General features: G+C 41.9%; 1 protein-coding gene across 1 annotated transcript in view; it reads left to right on the forward strand.

The window, feature by feature from the left end:
• The first annotated feature begins 3,443 nt into the window (after nucleotides 1-3,443).
• The window catches only part of ttc33 (tetratricopeptide repeat domain 33), a 35,042-nt gene continuing 23,255 nt past the window's right edge, over nucleotides 3,444-15,230 (forward strand). The window contains exons 1-2 of the mRNA XM_062055104.1: nucleotides 3,444-3,611; nucleotides 3,801-4,076. Of these exons, the coding sequence (XP_061911088.1) occupies nucleotides 3,853-4,076 (224 nt within the window). The 5' untranslated portion in view covers nucleotides 3,444-3,611; nucleotides 3,801-3,852. The remainder of the gene's footprint in view (nucleotides 3,612-3,800; nucleotides 4,077-15,230) is intronic.

The following is a 15,230-nucleotide window of genomic DNA, read 5'->3' on the forward strand; positions in this document are numbered from 1 at the left end:
AATGGATGGATGGATGGATTATATATACAGGTAAAAGCCAGTAAATTAGAATATTTTGAAAAACTTGATTTATTTCAGTAATTGCATTCAAAAGGTGTAACTTGTACATTATATTTATTCATTGCACACAGACTGATGCATTCAAATGTTTATTTCATTTAATTTTGATGATTTGAAGTGGCAACAAATGAAAATCCAAAATTCCGTGTGTCACAAAATTAGAATATTACTTAAGGCTAATACAAAAAAGGGATTTTTAGAAATGTTGGCCAACTGAAAAGTATGAAAATGAAAAATATGAGCATGTACAATACTCAATACTTGGTTGGAGCTCCTTTTGCCTCAATTACTGCGTTAATGCGGCGTGGCATGGAGTCGATGAGTTTCTGGCACTGCTCAGGTGTTATGAGAGCCCAGGTTGCTCTGATAGTGGCCTTCAACTCTTCTGCGTTTTTGGGTCTGGCATTCTGCATCTTCCTTTTCACAATACCCCACAGAAACGAAAGCAAATTTTGCATTTCCTTTGGAAATCGAGGTCCCAGAGTCTGGAGGAAGACAGGAGAGGCACAGGATCCACGTTGCCTGAAGTCTAGTGTAAAGTTTCCACCATCAGTGATGGTTTGGGGTGCCATGTCATCTGCTGGTGTCGGTCCACTCTGTTTCCTGAGATCCAGGGTCAACGCAGCCGTCTACCAGCAAGTTTTAGAGCACTTCATGCTTCCTGCTGCTGACCTGCTCTATGGAGATGGAGATTTCAAGTTCCAACAGGACTTGGCGCCTGCACACAGCGCAAAATCTACCCGTGCCTGGTTTACGGACCGTGGTATTTCTGTTCTAAATTGGCCCGCCAACTCCCCTGACCTTAGCCCCATAGAAAATCTGTGGGGTATTGTGAAAAGGAAGATGCAGAATGCCAGACCCAAAAACGCAGAAGAGTTGAAGGCCACTATCAGAGCAACCTGGGCTCTCATAACACCTGAGCAGTGCCAGAAACTCATCGACTCCATGCCACGCCGCATTAACGCAGTAATTGAGGCAAAAGGAGCTCCAACCAAGTATTGAGTATTGTACATGCTCATATTTTTCATTTTCATACTTTTCAGTTGGCCAACATTTCTAAAAATCCCTTTTTTGTATTAGCCTTAAGTAATATTCTAATTTTGTGACACACGGAATTTTGGATTTTCATTTGTTGCCACTTCAAATCATCAAAATTAAATGAAATAAACATTTGAATGCATCAGTCTGTGTGCAATGAATAAATATAATGTACAAGTTACACCTTTTGAATGCAATTACTGAAATAAATCAAGTTTTTCAAAATATTCTAATTTACTGGCTTTTACCTGTATATAATATATATGTATTTATTATATATATATATATATATATATATATATATATATATATATATATATATATATATATATATATATATATATATATATACTTATTATATATTATATATATATAATATGTATATATTATATATATATAATATGTATATATTATATATATATATATATATATTTATTATATATATATGATATATATTATAAATATTTATTATATATATATATATATATATGGGCAGCACGGTGGCAGAGGGGTTAGTGCATCTGCCTCACAATACGAAGGTCCTGAGTAGTCTTGGGTTCAATCCCGGGCTTGGGATCTTTCTGTGTGGAGTTTGCATGTTCTCCCCGTGACTGCGTGGGTTCCCTCCGGGTACTCCGGCTTCCTCCCACCTCCAAAGACATGCACCTGGGGATAGGTTGATTGGCAACACTAAATTGGCTCTAGTGTGTGAATGTGAGTGTGAATGTTGTCTGTCTATCTGTGTTGGCCCTGCGATGAGGTGGCGACTTGTTCAGGGTGTACCCCGCCTTCCACCCGATTGTAGCTGAGATAGGCTCCAGCGACCCCCGCGACTCCGAAGGGAATAAGCGGTAGAAAATGGATGGATGGATATATTATATATATATGATATATACTGTATATATTTATTATATTTATATATATATATATATTTATTATATGTATATATAATATATCAATCAATCAATATTTATATATATATATATTAAGTTAAAGATAAAGTGCCAACGATTGTCACACACACACTAGGTGTGGCGAAGTTATTCTCTGCATTTGACCCATCACCCTTGATCATCCCCTGGGAGGTGAGGGGAGCAGTGAGCAGCAGCTGTGGCCGCGCCTGGGAATCATTTTTGGTGATTTAACCCCCAATTCCAACCGTTGATGCTGAGTGCCAAGCACGGAGGTAATGGGTCCCATTTTTATAGTCTTTGGTATGACCCGGCCGGGGTTTGAACTCACAACATACCGATCTCAGGGCGGACATTCTAACCACTAGGCCACTGAGTAGGCTATATATGTCTATATATATACATATATATGTATATATATATATATACATATGTGTGTATATATATATACAGTACATATGTGTATATATATAATATATATACAAATGTGTATATATATATACATTAGGGCTACAACAACTAATCGATTAACTCGATTAAAATCGATTATTAAAATAGTTGCCGATTACTTTAGTCATCGATTGGTTGGATCTATGCTATGCTTCTTTTTTTTTACTAAACCTTTATTTATAAACTGCAACATTTACAAACAGCTGAGAAACAATAATCAAAATAAGTATGGTGCCAGGATGCTGTTTTTTTTCAATAAAATACTGGATAGGATAGAAATGTAGTTTGTCTCTTTTATCTGATTATTAATCGATGTAATAATCGACAGATTAATCGATTATCAAATTAATCGTTAGTTGCAGCCCTAATATACATATGTATATACACATGTATGTATATATGTATATACATATGTATATATATAACAAGTAACCATATATAATATTATATATATATTATACATTTATATAATATTATATATTTATATATATATATATATATATATATATATATATATATATATATATATATGTTTATTTATATGTATATTTATTTATATATATATATATATATATATAAAAATAAACATATATATATATGTTTATATATATTTATTTATATATATATATATATATATATATATATATATATATATATATATATATATATATATATATATATATATATATATATATATATATATATATATATACACACACACACACACACACACACACACACACACTCACACACACATAGGTGGGGGCGTTGTTCTGCCAGTGGAAGCTATTTTTGTTAGTTGATTCAAAAGGTAAAACGGCATTATAACTTATATTCTACACTACCCCGATCTGTGGTCATGTTTTGACTGTAGCAGATGGTATTGACCAACGTAAAATTGGATATGTACGATAATTATCCACAAAATAAAATACGAGAATATGTCATTCCTCATCTAGACGCCTGTCTCTTTAAGGCGCCAACAAAAACATTCACTTCCGGGTCACAGATCCGACGGGACAACAAACATGGCGAACGATTACATTTCCCTCTTGTTGTCCTTTGATTGTAAGGCGTGTGTGGCAATACCCGAGCGGACTTAAAGGCTTTAAATTCAATATGCGGTGTTTGGTCAGCCAAATCAACTCAAATGTATGTATTGTTTGGTCATAACAGTATATATTCGCTGGCAAACATTAGCTAGATTACTAGTGACCCGGATGTTTTGTTTACGTCCATCACTTATACTCCAATAACTAGTTTATTTCGTATTAAATGACTATTAAGTATTAATGGCGACATAATTGTGTTGACATCACTAGCAAACTGTTTGCTTTTTAGTTACGAGTCGCCTGTTGTGAAGAGGAGGTTTGAGGGCAAAGTGACACCTGTCATGGCCTCTTTCGGCTGGAAGAGGAAAGTGGGCGAGAAGGTCTCCAAGTTGGCGGCGCAGCAGTTCGAGGCGGCCGACAAGCCTCCGGGCGGCGCCGGGGGGCAGGGTGAGGAGGTGGACTGGCTGCACGCCGTCAAGCGCCGCCGGGAGATTCTGCTGGAGGACTGTGCGGCCAAGAGCAAGAGGCTGACGGACGAGGGGACGCAGCTGGTCGAGCAAGGCAGGTCAGTAAATGTGTTAGAATGAAATCAATTAAAATTTTTATGGTGTCCAAATTACGGCCCCGCGGGTCAATTGTGGCCCGCCGGCCTCTTCAGTTCGGCCCGCGAGACGTCTGAAGGCCTACTGAAATGAGATTTTCTTATTTAAACGGGGATATCAGATCAGATATTGCCATATTTTTGCTGGAAGGATTTAGTAGAGAACATCGACGATAAAGTTCGCAACTTTTGGTCGCTGATAAAAAAGCCTTGCCTGTACCGGAAGTAGCGTTGTGGAGCTCCTCACATCTGCACATTGTTTACAATCATGGCCACCAGCAGCGAGAGCGATTCGGACCGAGAAAGCGACGATTACCCCATTAATTTGAGCGAGGATGAAAGATTTGTGGATGAGGAAAGTGAGAGTGAAGGACTAGAGGGCAGTGGAAGCGATTCAGATAGGGAAGATGCTGTGAGAGGCGGGTGGTGCCAGATATTCAGCTGGGAATGACTAACACAGTAAATAAACACAAGACATATATATACTCTATTAGCCTCAACACAACCAGGCTTATATTTAATATGCCACAAATTAATCCCGCATAACAAACACCTCCCCCCTCCCGTCCATATAACCCGCCAATACAAATCAAACACCCGCACAACACACTCAATCCCACAGCCCAAAGTACCGTTCACCTCCCCAAAGTTCATACAGCACATATATTTCCCCAAAGTTACGTACGTGACATGCACATAGCGGCACGCACGTACGGGCAAGCGATCAAATGTTTGGAAGCCGCAGCTGCGTACTCACGGTACCGCGTATCCAACTCAAAGTCCTCCTGGTAAGAGTCTCTGTTGTCCCATCTCCACAAGCAGTGTTGGGTTAGTTACTGAAAACCAGTAATGAGTTATAGTTACTAGTTACTTCATTTCAAAAGTAACTCAGTTACTAACTCAGTTACTTACACCAAAAAGTAATGTGTTACTTTGAAAAGTAACTATTTAGTTACTTATTTTTTTATTTTCTTTTTTAAAAGCTCCCATTAATGCCCTTTAGCCTTCATTTCAGTACTGTTATTGCACTGGAGAATAATACAATGTGTTGATCAACTTGACATGCATTTGCATCACTGAACTCTGCTAAGCAATGTGGTCTACATACAACACACAAAGACAAAGATATGTTTCAAAGGCCAATTTGTTTCTGGCCAGAACAAATTGACAAAACTATTTTAAATAGCTGCAACATAATGGCACTTTAACTTGAACTTGAAGTAGATAGGATATTTGATCCAAGACACAACTTACATTTAACTAAAATGTTATTTTCTTTGTGCTCGACAAAAGAAAAGTATTGAGATCTTCTCCTTGTTAAAAAAATCGACTCTTTGCTTCGCCTTGATGTCTTGTTAGTTGCTATGATAGTAGCGTTTATGTGTGTGTGTGTGTGTGGCCCTTTAAGATATGACAGCATGTGTGGTGTGGGACGTCAGTGAGTGAGTGGGCGAGAGAAGTGAGGGACCGGCCACAGTGAGTGCGTGCAGGTGCTCTCTCCAGCTTGCTGGATGGCTGCGTCCAATAAAGTCACAAAGTTGCAACAAACCGCCGGCCTCGTCATTCACCCTCAGCTGTAAAGACCACTTCCGGGTAAAGTGAAGGTTGTTAGACCCGAAGGAACGTCTCCCCTGCGCCCCTCAACTACGGTATGGGAGTCCCCCCCCCGCCCTCACCCACACAAAGCACGTACGCCTCTTATTTTCCACCGCAGCGCTGCCACAAAACACACTCAGATCTTCAGTTTCTAGCCGATACTACATAAAAAATAACGTAAAATAACGCAGTAACGCATCATGTAGTAACGGTAACTGAGTTACTGAATATTAAAAATAATGCGTTAGATTACTAGTTACCGCCGAAACTAACGGCGTTACAGTAACACGTTACTTTGTAACGCGTTAGTCCCAACACTGTCCACAAGCATGCGTATCCAACTCAAAGTCCTCCTGGTAAGAGTCTCTGTTGTCCCAGGCCAATGGTAAAGCTTGTCCCAGGCCAATGGTAAAGCTTGACTGTCATCGCCCCTGACGCCATGCCGTCAGGGGCGGCATGGCGTAGTGGGTAGAGCGCCCGTGTCAGAAACCTGAGGGTTGCAGGTTCGCTCCCCGCCTCTTACCATGCCGTTGTGTCCTTGGGCAGGACACTTCACCCTTGCCCCCGGTGCCGCTCACACCGGTGAATGAATGATAGGTGGTGGTCGGAGGGGCCGTAGGCGCAAATTGGCAGCCACGCTTCCGTCAGTCTACCCCAGGGCAGCTGTGGCTACAAAAGTAGCTTACCACCACCAGGTGTGAATGAATGATGGGTTTTTAACATGTAAAGCGACTTTGGGTACTTAGAAAAGCGCTATATAAATCCCAGGTATTATTATTATTATTATTATCGTTCGGGAATGTAAACAATGAAACACCGGCTACGTGTTTGTGTTGCTGCAGCCTGCCGCTAGTACACCGCTTCCCTCCTACAGCTTTCTTCTTTGCTATCTCCATTGTTCATTAAACAAATTGCAAAAGATTCACCAACACAGATGTCCGGAATACTGTGGAATTTTTGCGATGAAAACAGACGACTTAAAAGCTGGCCACAATGGTGTCCCAAAATGTCCGCTACAATCCGTGACGTCACGCGCAAACGTCATCATACCGAGACGTTTTCAGCAGGATATTTCGCGGGAAATTTTAATTTGCACTTTACTAATCTAACCCGGCCGTATTGGCATGTGTTGCAATGTTAAGATTTCATCATTGATATATAAACTATCAGACTGCGTGGTCGGTAGTAGTGGGTTTCAGTAGGCCTTTAATTCTATGAAGGATCTGGCCCCCTGGGTGTTTCCAAATGCAATTTTGCCACCAGCCAATGGACAGTGTTAATAAATAAGGCCAATGACTATGACTTGTGATCAGCATTTACGGGGGTGGTATGGCGTAGTGCAGGGGTGTCAAACTCAAATACAGAGTGGGCCAAAATTTAAAACTGAACAAAGCCGCGGGCCAAGGTTGAACAAATTAACCTTTTTGATAGGGACCCAAACAAGTTTTGCATTAAATATTGAACAAGCAAGGCTTATATAACTTTATAGTGACATGCAAAATCGAGTTTCAAATAATAATAATAATAATAAAAAAATATCAATGGCATATCAAATACAATTTAAATAAAAATTTAATGCCTCTTTTCTATTTGCAGCCTTCTGAGGTAAATACAACATTAACTTTTTCCACAGGCTAATAAATTTGAAAATAAAATAATTAATAAACCAACCATTCAGGTCTTTAAACTGCTCAGTTTGCAACACACTGATCTAATCTGATGTGCCCAAGCCAGATACCTGCCATATTTTCTTGGATGCTAGTTCATCAATGTCGGGGCTCAGGCTTTGAGCTGAGGCAACCTTCATTATCCAACCAAGGTGTTCATCAGTCATTATATCTCGTATTCCACAGTCTTGGGGGCGTGCCTTACAGGCACTGCTTTTAACGTCCTCTACGAGCTGACGTCACGCCCGCTTTTCATCCCTTCTAACAACGTACCCGCCCAGTTACAAGATATGAGCGGCTCCTGTACGCACACACACGTAAATGCAAAGCATACTTCATCAACAGCGATACAGTTTACACTGAGAGTAGCCGTATAAGCAACTTTAACACTGTTAGAAATATGCGCCACACTGTGAATCCACACCAAACAATAATGACAAACACATTTTGGGAGAACATCCGCACAGTAACACAACATAAACACAGCAGAACAAATACCCAGAACCCTTTGCAGCACTAACTCTTCCGGGACGCTACAATATACACCCCCGCTACCTCCAAACCCCGCCGCCCCCCACACCCACACACACACACCTTATAGCGTCCTGGAAGAGTTAGTGCTGCATTGGGTTCTGGGTATTTGTTCTGTTGTGTTTATGTTGTGTTACTGTGCAGATGTTCTCCCAAAATGTGTTTGTCATTCTTGTTTGGTGTGGATTCACAGTGTGGCGTATATTTCTAACAGTGTTAAAGGTTTTTATACTGGCACCCTTAGTGTGACCTGTATCGCTGAAGATCAAGTATGCCTTGCATTCACTTCTGTGTGCGTGCCAAAGCCACACATATTATGTAACTGAGCCAGCACTCGCTGGATTGGACGAAAACGGGACGTTACAAATCTCGGGAGGGGCACTAAAATTTGGGGGTCTCCCGGGAGGTTTGGCAAGTATGAGAATTAGCGGTGTACCGCGGCACCGCCGCTGTATATAATCGGCGGGCCAGCTCTAGTGTTAATTTGATATCACCTCAAGGGCCAAGTCAAATTACACGGCGGGCCTGAGTTTGACACCCATGGCGTAGTGGGTAGAGCGGGCGTGTCAGAAACATGAGGGTTGCAGGTCCGCTTCCCGCCTCTTACCATCCAAATCGCTGCCGTTGTGTCCTTGGGCAGGACACTTCACCCCTGCCCCCGGTGCCGCTCACACTGGTGAATGAATGATGAATGATGGGTGGTGGTCGGAGGGGCCGTAGGCGCAAACTGGCAGGCACGCTTCCGTCAGTCTACCCCAGGGCAGCAGTGGCTGCGAAAGTAGCTTACCACCACCAGGTGTGACTGAATGATGGGTTCTCACTTCTCTGTGAAGCGCTTTGAGTGTCTAGAAAAGCGCTATATAAATCTAATTTATTATTATTATTATTATTATATGACCCAATCCAAACAACCTTCCCTAGTCATACTTGCGAACCTTGAGACCTCAGAATTCGGGAGATGGGGGGGGTGTTGAGGTGCAGGCAGCATACCCCTTCCCCTTCGAGCTTTTCTGGATGAAATGAAATTCTTTTTTCCAATCATTTTGGAACTTGCAAGCGTATTTCTTCCTCTTACTCGTCGTCGCCATGTCTCTTCTACGTTCTTCTGCTTCGTCTCCTTCTTGTTGTGTGTGCACTGAGCTCCAAAAGCCGTAGATGTTATTGTAGCGTCCCGGAAGAGTTAGTGCTGCAAGGGATTCTGGGTATTTGTTCTGTTGTGTTACAATGCGGATGTTCTCCCGAAATGTGTTTGTCATTCTTGTTTGGTGTGGGTTCACAGTGTGGCGCATATTTGTAACAGTGTTAAAGTTGTTTATACGGCCACCCTCAGTGTGACCTGTATGGCTGTTGACCAAGTATGCCTTGCATTATCATTAAACTAGCTAAATGATTATACAACGTGTCAGCGTTTCTTAACATCTTCGAGTAAAGATCATTGTTAAACCCGTCCAACGCTACATTATTATTATGTGATTGGACCGATACGCTGCTTATATGGAGGAAAAGCGGACACCTGGACGGCATGCGGCTGTTAAGGGGTGAAGGTTTCAGGTGAGAGAGGACGTTAAAGGCAGTGTCTTTAAGGCATGCCCCCAATATTGTTGTCCGGGTGGAAATCGGGAGAATGGTTGCCCCGGGAGATTTTTGGGAGGGGCACTGAAATTCGGGAGTCTCCCGGGAAAATCAGGAGGGTTGGCAAATATGTCCCTAGTCCATCCATCCATCTTCTTCAGCTTATCCGAGGCCGGGTCGCGGGGGCAGCAGCCTAAGCAGGGAAGCCCAGACTTCCCTCTCCCCAGCCACTTCGTCCAGCTCCTCCCGGGGGATCCCGAGGCGTTCCCAGGCCAGCCGGGAGACATAGTCTTCCCCAACGTGTCCTGGGTCTTCCCCGTGGCCTCCTACTGGTCGGACGTGCCCTAAATACCTCCCTAGTGAGGCGTTCGGGTGGCATCCTGACCAGATGCCCGAACTACCTCATCTGGCTCCTCTCCATGTGGAGGAGCAGCGGCTTTACTTTGAGCTCCTCCCTCCTCACCCTATCTCTAAGGGAGAGCCCCGCCCCCCGGCGCAGGAAACTCATTTCGGCCGCTTGTACCCGTGATCTTGTCCTTTTGTTCATAACCCAAAGCTCATGACCATAGGTGAGGATGGGAACTTAGATCGACCGCTAAATTGAGAGCTTTGCCTTCCGGCTCAGCTCCTTCTTCACCACAACGGATCGATACAGCGTCCGCATTACTGAAGACGCCGCACCAATCCGCCTGTCGATCTCACGACACCTTCCCTAGTCATGGGAAAATCTAGATTAAACCCATTTATTCCCATTTGATTCTCGGGCGCGGCCACCGCTGCTGCTCACTGCTCCCCTCACCTCCCAGGGGGTGATCAAGGGTAATGGGTCAAATGCAGAGAATAATTTTGTGTGTGGCAATCATTGGTACTTAACTTTACATTGCATGTTGGGAAAAATGCAAAACTCAACATTTTAGCTGCTTGATATTTCTGATTTTTTACAAAACTTTAAGGAGGTCGCCGGGAAAGTAAACAAGTTGTTAGTCAAACTTTCACGTACTCTTAATATTCAGTTATACTATTTATATCCATCCATTCTCTACCGCTTGTCCCTTTCGGGGTCGCGGGGGGTGCTGAAGCCTATCTCAGCTGCATTCGGGCGGAAGGCGGGGTACACCCTGGACAAGTCGCCACCTCATCACAGGGCCAACACAGATAAACGGACAACATTCACATGCACACACTAGGGCCAATTTAGTGTTGCCAATCAACCTATCCCCAGGTGCATGTTTTTGGAGGTGGGAGGAAGCCGGAGTACCCGGGGGGAACCCACGCTGTCACAGGGAGAACATGCAAACTCCACACAGAAAGATCCCAGGATTGAACTCAGGACCTTCGTATTGTGAAGCACATGCACTAACCCCTGTACCACAGTGCTGCCCTATGTATATAAATTATATTAATAAAATATATGTACACATATATATGTGTATATATATTGAAATATTTGACCCCCTGGTCAAATATTTGTAAAAAAAAAAAAGAAGTTAGGACACCCTTGTTTTAAAGTATGAGTCCTGGCTGAGTAGTACTTCTTAAAATGTCCACACGATGGCGACATTTCATTAAAAAAACTCACATTTACACATATGAACCAATTATCAGTTTCCAATTAGCATGGGATGTAACAACTGATACACATAATTCAATTTTCTCAGGATTTCTGCGGGTCAATTAAAAATAGATTTTGCGAAATTTAATGCCTTGAAAGGCTCTAAAGAGCATTAAATGTGATGTCCAGATGTATTAAAACATGTCATACAATTAGAGATGTCGATAAATGCTTTAAAATTTAATATCGGAAATTATCTGTATCGTTTTTTATTTTTTATTTTTGTTTTTTGTTTTTTTTAATTAAATCAACATAAAAAATAAAAACACAAGATACACTTACAATTAGTGCACCAACCCAAAAAACCTCCCCCATTTACACTCGTTCACACACAAAGGGTTGTTTCTTTCTGTTATTAATATTCTGGTTCCTACATTATATATCAATATATATCAATACAGTCTGCAAGGGATACAGTTCGTAAGCACACATGATTGTGCGTGCTGCTGGTCCACTAATAGTACTAACCTTTAACAGTTAATTTTACTCATTTTCATTAATTACTAGTTTCTATGTAACTGTTTTTATATTGTTTTACTTTCTTTTTTATTCAAGAAAATGTTTTTAATGTATTTATCTTATTTTATTAATTTTATTAAAAAGGACCTTATCTTCACCATACCTGGTTGTCCAAATTAGGCATAATAATGTGTTAATTCCACGACTGTATACATCAGTATCGGTTGATATGGGTATTGGTAATAAAAGAGTTGGACAATATCGGGATATCGGCAAAAAGCCATTATCGGACATACCTACATACAATTGTAGGCCTGGGCTGATAATTGAACATGAACTTGATGACTTTGTCGGTGTTCTGTCTAGACTTAGACTTAGACTTCCTTTATTGTCATTCAAATTTGAACTTTACAGTACAGATAAGAACAACATTTTGTTGCATTAGCTCATGGTAGTGCAGGATAAAAGAGCAAAAGGTGCAGAGTGTTTGCATTTACAAAAGAAGGTGCAGATATAAATAAATAGATTACTATACAGATAAATATATTGCACTTTTGCATATGCATCCACGTTTACGGATGTATGTTATATTGTCTTTATAGTCCATCCAGCGAGTTAATCCATTTTTGGGGGGGGAATTGAGGGGATTATTATGATACATTCAAGAGTCTTATGGCCTGAGGGAACAAGCTGTTACAGAACCTGGAGGTTCTGCTACGGAGGCTGCGGAACCTCTTTCTAGAGTCCAGCAGTGAAAACAGTCCTTAGTGGGGGTGGGAGGAGTCTCTGCTGATTTTCTGAGCCCTGGCCAGGCAGCGGCTTTTTGCGATCTCCCGGATAGGAGGAAGAGGAGTCCTGATGATCTTTTCCGCCGTCCTCACCACTCTCTGCAGAGACTTCCAGTCTGAGGCATTGCAGGCTCCAGTCCAGACAGAGATGCAATTGGTCAGTAGGCTCTTTATAGTGCCTCTGTAGAATGTGGTGAGAATGGGGGGAGGGAGCTGTGCTCTTTTCATCCGACGCAAAAAGTGCATGCGCTGCTGAGCTCTTGTTTATAAGAGCTCCGGTGTGTAGGGACCAGGTCAGATTGACAGTTCTCTGCACCCCCGGGAACTTGGTGCCGCTCACCATCTCCACTGCTGGGCCGTTGATGAAGATACTGAACATGCGCACGCATGCAAGGTTTTCTCGAGTTAAATACCCATGAAAATGGGCTACCTCGTGTAGATAAAGAGTTGACTTTGTCACTGGCGCTACAAGTAATTAATTGTTTAAAAACATATTTCTTTAATAGTGTCTTCCGACCAGTAAGCATGTAGACAAATACAGCGTGAGGAAGTTCACATTGACACTATAATAGTTGCCTACATTTGTGTTTTCGTCACTGTTTAAACTGCAATAGCAATTTAAGCGAAAACAATGAGATGAAAACAAAGGTTGTGTTTGCGGGCAGTACGATGGGACAGTGGTTAGTACATACAATACAAAGGTCCTGGGTGCGATCCCCGGGCTCTGGGTCTTTCTGTGTGGAGTTTGCATGTTCTCCCCCGTGACTGCGTGGGTTCCCACTTCCAAAGACATGCACCTGGGGATAGGTTCATTGGCAACACTAAATTGGCACTAGTGTGTGAATGTGAGTGTGGATGTTGTCTGTCTGTCTGTGTTGGCCCTGCGAAGAGGTGGCGACTAGTCCAGGGTATTCCCCGCCTTCCGCCTGAATGCAGCTGAGATAGGCTCCAGCACCCCCGGCGACCCCGAAATGACAAGCGGTAGAAAATGGATGGATGTACGGGTTGTGTTTGCACACAGATCGGTAGTGGAAGCATTATTTGATGGCTAAATATGCCTGTCAGAATGTGCTACCTCCTATATCATACAAAATAAATAATTGCTATTCTACAGTGGATACGTAAATCGGCTTAGGGTAGCATTTTTTGACGCAGCAGCTTAAATCAGTCGACACAGCTATCGAATAATGCAACTGGTAGCTTTTTTCCGACGAAGCAGCTCATTTCGACAGAACACCGGCATCGATAAATTGTCCGTTGAGTGTTTCTTTTCTTTGTGTCTAGCTTTCAAAACGAATACAAGAGGTCTCATTCTGTGCATCGCTCTTAGCGCTTTAGCATGTTTATTTGACAGTATGTCTATGGATGTTCTCATTTGGCCAGGTCATTGTAATCTCAGGGCATTCAATCGATCGCAACTGGACTGTTTGGTTTGTCTTAGAAGATGTTTCACCTCCCATCCAAGTAGGCTTCATGAGTTCATGCTCATAGACTTAGTTTGGTTAGATCTAGATCTGAACATGACTATCAAAGTATAAGACTAGGTTTGACCAATCTAAGTCTATGAGCACGGTCTGTTGAAGCCTACTTGGATGAGAGGCGAAACGTCTTCTTAGACAAACCAAACAGTCCAGTTGAGATCGATTGAATTTCCTGCGAATTATTTGACAGTAAAATTACATGAACAGAGTGAAGCCTCTTGTCAATCATCCACAATCTTTGTTTCGGTACGAGCAGGCGGGACGCTAGTTTACACACACAGAACACACGGACATGGTCTCGATGCGTCGTGACTAGGGATGTCCGATAATATCGGACTGCCGATAATATCGGACTGCCGATATTATCGGCCGATAAATGCTTTAAAATGTAATATCGGAAATTATCGGTATCTGTTTCAAAATTATCGGTATCGGTTTCAAAAAGTAAAATGTATGACTTTTTAAAACGCCGCTGTGTACACGGACGTAGGGAGAAGTACAGAGCGCCAATAAACCTTAAAGGCACTGCCTTTGCGTGCCGGCCCAGTCACATAATATGTACGGCTTTTCACACACACAAGTGAATGCAATGCATACTTGGTCAACAGCCATACAGGTCACACTGAGGGTGGCCGTATAAACAACTTTAACACTGTTACAAATATGCGCCACACTGTGAACCCACACCAAACAAGAATGACAAACACATTTCGGGAGAACACCCGCACCGTAACACAACATAAACACAACAGAACAAATACCCAGAACCCCTTGCAGCACTAACTCTTCCGGGACGCTACAATATACACCCCACCTCAACCCCGCCCGCCTCAACCTCCTCATGCTCTCTCAGGGAGAGCATGTCCCAAATTCCAAGCTGCTGTTTTGAGGCATGTTAAAAAAAATAATGCACTTTGTGACTTCAATAATAAAATATGGCAGTGCCATGTTGGCATTTTTTTTCCATAACTTGAGTTGATTTATTTTGAAAAAAACCTTGTTACATTGTTTAATGCATCCAGCGGGGCATCACAACAAAATTAGGCATAATAATGTGTTAATTCCACAACTGTATATATCGGTATCGGTTGATATCGGAATCGGTAATTAAGAGTTGGACAATATCGGAATATCGGGTATCGGCAAAAAAGCCATTATCGGACATCTCTAATTACAAATGCCCATGATTGCATTGGCAACAAAAAAACAACAAAACAAACCACCCAACTCAGTTCTTCCAATTGAGATAAAAACTGCACTTCAAGATGTTCAATATTAATTGAAGAGCATTTTTTGCAAACAGATTGAGAGTGCATTTTATTTGTGTTTGTTTACTACGTAGGATGATTAAGTTACTAACCTTCCAATTACAATGGTAAAAATACAGTACTTTTTTTGCGTTTGAAGGGATT

This window comes from Entelurus aequoreus, linkage group LG08 (assembly GCF_033978785.1).
Source record: "Entelurus aequoreus isolate RoL-2023_Sb linkage group LG08, RoL_Eaeq_v1.1, whole genome shotgun sequence".
Lineage (NCBI taxonomy): Eukaryota > Metazoa > Chordata > Actinopteri > Syngnathiformes > Syngnathidae > Entelurus > Entelurus aequoreus.